At 38.2% G+C, this 5137-nt stretch overlaps 1 protein-coding gene across 1 annotated transcript in view; it reads left to right on the top strand.

Moving 5' to 3' along the window:
• The window catches only part of APOBEC1 (apolipoprotein B mRNA editing enzyme, catalytic polypeptide 1), a 10615-nt gene that overhangs the window by 3330 nt on the left and 2148 nt on the right, over positions 1 to 5137 (top strand). Inside the window, exons 3-4 of the mRNA XM_006901766.1 lie at positions 454 to 851; positions 1512 to 1630. Of these exons, the coding sequence (XP_006901828.1) occupies positions 454 to 851; positions 1512 to 1630 (517 nt within the window). The remainder of the gene's footprint in view (positions 1 to 453; positions 852 to 1511; positions 1631 to 5137) is intronic.

Raw genomic sequence — 5137 nt, 5'->3', positions numbered from 1 at the left:
ACACACACACATTTTTTTAAAGCAATGATAAGGGGAGCTCTGGTGGCCTAGTGGCAAGGAGCTGCAACTACAATCCCAGAGCTGCGCGGTTCGAATCCACCAGATGCTCTGCCGGGGAAGGAGGGACAATCTCCTCCTGTACCAGTCAGATCTGATTTGATGGTACATGCACACAAAAATAAAAAAAAAAAAATTTTTAAAAAAGCAATGATGTAGAGAGAGTGGTAACCAAATAACATGACTGGGGGAGGGAATTATTTTTCACTCTGTTTGTGAGAGAATCTGATAATTCAGTGGACGGTCTCATATAACATCGTGGCATAGGAAAGGGGAGGAAGATGTTTCTTGAGATGTCATGATATAAAACTGCCCAATAGAAGAGGAGTATGTGGAACAATTTCTAAGGTGCCTCTAGAGATAGCATGACAACATTGGATGCTTTTTATATTTCAGGAGAAGGATCAAACCCTGGGAATTTACAGTCTTCTTCGACCCTAGAGAACTCCGTAAAGAGACCTGTCTGTTCTATGAAATCAGGTGGGGTATGAGCCACAGAATCTGGCGAAACACAGGCGCAAACACAACCAAACATGTTGAAGTCAATTTTATTGAAAAATTTACCTCTGAGAGAAAGTTCTGCCCATCCATCAGCTGCGTCATCACCTGGTTCATGTCCTGGAGCCCGTGTTGGGAGTGCTGCAAAGTTATTAGAGAATTTTTAAACCAACACCCCAATGTGACTCTGGTTATTTATGTAGCTCGGCTTTTTCACCATATGGATCAGCAAAACCGACAAGGACTCAGGGACCTTATTATCAGTGGTGTAACTATCCAGATTATGGGATTTTCAGGTAAAAGCATTAAAGGGTCTAATTTCTTTTTAAGGCTGTAATGGGAGCGCACTGAAAGCTAAGCATGAATTAGGCTGCTAACCAAAAAGTCAGCAGTTCAAACCCACCTTCCCTATGAGAAAAAGCAAACCAATCTGCTCCTATAAGGATTTATGACTTAGAAAACTCTAAGGAGCAGTTTCATTCTGTCCTATAGTGTTGCTGTGAGTCCGCACTGACCTAACTACAACAATAAGTTTGATTTTAGTGGTACTATTTCTAAATTAAAAGATAGGCTATCCCAGACTATAAGTGAAAATCCAAACCAATATGACAGACGACCAGACGACCAGGTCTGCAATAATTCATGGCAAGGAAAGTATCAAAAGTAAGATTCCTGCCTCTAATCTTGTCTCTACCATCTGTCTTTAAGTCTTTAAAAAGTGGATTTGCACCATTGACTTTCTGGTCAGTTGTTGAGCTTTTAATCATTGTGCCACCAGGGTTCTTTTCAAATAAACTACTTGGTTCTTTTTAGGGATTCTGGGGAAGCCTCGCCCATCTCCAGCAGTGACTAGTCCAGGGGGTGGTATTTGTGGTATTTTTTAAGTGGGAGCTCTTTTAAAGTAACTTGTGGTTGTACAGTATTTGTTGAGTGAACAAAGATTTGTGTTTCCTTAGAGTATGAACACTGCTGGAGGAATTTTGTAGATTACCCACCTGGGGAAGAAGCTACCTGGCCAAGATATCCTCCTCTGTGGCTGAGGCTGTATGCACTGGAACTCCACTGTATCATTCTAGTGAGTTACTCTAAGAGACAAAGATTCTGATGCAAATGGCACAGTCTTCAGACTTTCTTCCTAAGAGTTTTGATACTCTATTTCTTTGTATTGAAATTTTATTATTTTACCTAGTTGACTTTTTTTTTACTTCTTTTCTTTAGGGAGCTTCTAAATAATATTGATATTTATTACATTCACAGACATTTTGTTTTATAATACATTTTTTAATGCAGTTAATCACATTTTCATCACATATAGCACAGTACTTTGTTAACCCAAAGGCAAGCAGTTCACTACCAGTCACTCCATATGAAAAAGATGGTCAGTCTCTTCCTGTGTGGTTTACAACCTCTGAAAACCCACTGGAGGCTCAGCTATGAGAGGGTTCCAACCCTATGCCACATGATATCAATACTCCATTGTATGTATGAATGTATCACAGTTTCTTTAGCCATGTGTTTGTTTCTGTTGGAAACTTGGGTTGTTTCCATCTCTTTGTTATTATAAATAGTGCTGCAACGTACATGAATATAAATACATCAGTTTGGGCTGTAGCTCTTATTTTTGTAAGATATATATCTGGTGAAAAACAATGTAATTCATCATATTAGCAAATCAAAGAACAAGAACCATATGATCCTATCAATTGATGAAGAAAAGGCCTTTGACAAAATCCAAAATCCTTTCCTGATTAAAACATTCAACAAAATGGGATTAGAGGGGAATTTCTTCAACATAGTAAAAAGTATATATGCAAATCCTAGGGCCAACATTGTTCTCAATGGAGAGGGATTAAAGGCATTCCCTTTAAGATCAGAAACTAGGTAAGGATGCCCACTATCACCTCTCTTATTCAGTATTGTATTGGAAGTCTTAGTGATAGCAATAAGACAAGAGAAGGAAATAAGAGGTGTCCCAATACCAGTCCCATTCTTCAACAAGATGGAAAAGGCAATCTCCAGTTTCCTTGGGAATGGAAAGAGGCCCCAAATAAGCAAAGCACTCCTGAAAAAAGAGAAACAAGGTAGGGGGCATCTTACTCCCTGATTTCAAATCCTACTACACTGCCATGGTGGTCAAGGCAGTGTGGTACTGGTACAATGACAGACACATAGATCAATGCAATAGAATTGAGAATCCAAAAATAAGCCCATCTACCTATGATCAAATTATTTTTGACAAGGAGATGAAATCAGTTAAGTGGGGAACCACAGCCTTTTAAACAAAGTGTTGGCAAAATTGGAAAACTATCTGTAGAAAACTCAAGCAAGATCCACACCTCACTCCATACACTATATGCAACTCAAAATGGATCATGGACCTAGGTCTAATACCAAGGAATATAAAGTTCATTAAAGAAAACCTTGGAAGAACTCTAGAAGTCCTAATCCACAACATAAACAGCCTTCCAAGCATCCTGACAGATCTACAACCAGGAGAGGATAAAATACATGAATGAGACCTTTCCCCCCCCCCCCCCAAGAATCAAATCCTTATGCACATTCAAAACCTTCTCCAACAGGCTAAAAAAGGAAGCCACAGGTTGAGAAAAAATATTTTCTAATGACATGTCTGACAAGGGATTTCTTTCTAGAATTTATAAAATACTTGAGCACCACAACAAGATAAAGGTAAATAACCCAATTGAAAATGTGCACAGGATATGAGCAGATACTTCACCAAAGAAGACATTCAGATAGTGAACAAACACTTGAAGAAATGTTCAAAATCCCTAGCTCTAAGAGAGATGCAAGTCAAAACAATTACGTGATATACTCTCACCCCTGTAAGAATAGCAAAATTTAACAGAAGAGCAAACATCAAATGCTGGGGAAATTGTGGAGAAGCTGGAACACTTATTCACTGCTGGTGGGAGTGTAAAATGGTGCAACCACTATGGAAAACTGTTTGGCGCTTTTTCAGAAAGTTGCAAATTATATCATTTGACCCAGCAATTCCACTACTGGGAATATACTCCAAAGACACCATAACCACCACACAAGCAGATATATGCACACCTATGTTTATCGTGGCTTTGTTCACAATAGCAAAGAAATGAAAACAACCCAAGTGTCCATCAACAAACAAATGGATAGAGAAACTCTGCTGTATTCTAACAATGGCATACTATGCTGCATTGAAAAACAAGGAACTTATGAAATAGTATACAAAATGGGTGATCCTGGAGAACATTATGCTGAGTGAAATATCTCAGTCGACGAATACTGAAAAGTGTCATTTTTGTAAAACAGGACTGACATTGGAGTTAGGGGGAGACTGAGAGAGATGGGATAAATTATGTATACTGCTTTGAAACAGATGAGGGAGAGAACTGTTTAAAAGGGATATATGATTAGGTATTGTCATGACAGGAGTCCAGAAAGTAGGCTGCATAGTGGAGTGGACTTGGGGGGAGGGATTGTATAACAATGAAAGAATTTTTCTCTTACTTTTCAAAGAGAAGAGCAAACTGGGTGGGTGGAGAGGTTGGGCAGGGAGAAATCCAATGTCTCTGTAAACTTTCATGAAAAGTAATAATTTTAAAAAGGTATATATCTGTTAACAGGATTACTGAATCAAATGGTATTTCTAATCCAACTTTCTAAGAAAGTATCAAACTGCTTTCCATAGTGTTTGTACCATTTTCCATTCTCATTAGCAGTATATGAGAGCTCTAATCTCGCCATGCCCTCACCAGCAATTGTTGTTCAATGTCTTGTTGAGCATTGCTCTTTTCCCTGGGATGAGGTGATGATATCACATTGTTAGTTTGGTTTGCATCTCTCTGATAGCTGATAATCTTGAGCATTTCTTCATGTTTGTTGGCCATCTTTTATAAAATACTTATTCATATTCTCTGCCTATTTTACAGTTGGTTTGTTTGCTTTTTTATTTTCTACACATTTTAGAGATAAATTCATTGTTGGATATGTCATCACCAAATATTTTTTCCCACTCTGTGGGTTCTCTTTTCACCCTTTTGGAGAAGTCTTTTGGTGCACATAAGGATTGCCTTCTCAGGAGGTTCCAATTATCTAATTTAACTTCTGTTGATTACACATTTTCATTCTACTTGTTAGTCTATTTATGTCATTGATTAGTGATCACAGGTTTGCCTGAGTTTTTAATTTTTTTGTACTTGTTTGTTTCCCTTTTTTTAAAATTTATTATTAATTTCAATGAAAATTTACAGAGACTTTGGATTTCCATTCATTCACTGTTGCACTGTTCTCCCCTCCCAACCCTCCCCCCTAGTACACTACCCTCTTTGAAAAGTAAAAGAAAAATTCTTTCATTGTTTTACAAACCCTCCCCCAGGTCCACTCCACTATACAGCCTTTGCTCTGGACTCCTGTCATGATAAACATACCTAATCACATATCACTTTTAAACATTTTTCTTCCTCATCTGTTTCAATGCAGTATACATTATTGAACCCATCTTTCTCTCTCACCCCAACCCCGCTGTCAGCCCTGTTTTACAACAGTGGCACCATGCAGTATTTGTCCTTTTGTGACTGAGATA

This window comes from Elephantulus edwardii, unplaced genomic scaffold (assembly GCF_000299155.1).
Source record: "Elephantulus edwardii isolate Elephantulus edwardi_28Jun2011 unplaced genomic scaffold, EleEdw1.0 scaffold00342, whole genome shotgun sequence".
Lineage (NCBI taxonomy): Eukaryota > Metazoa > Chordata > Mammalia > Macroscelidea > Macroscelididae > Elephantulus > Elephantulus edwardii.
This window is presented reverse-complemented; position numbering and strand designations above follow the sequence as displayed.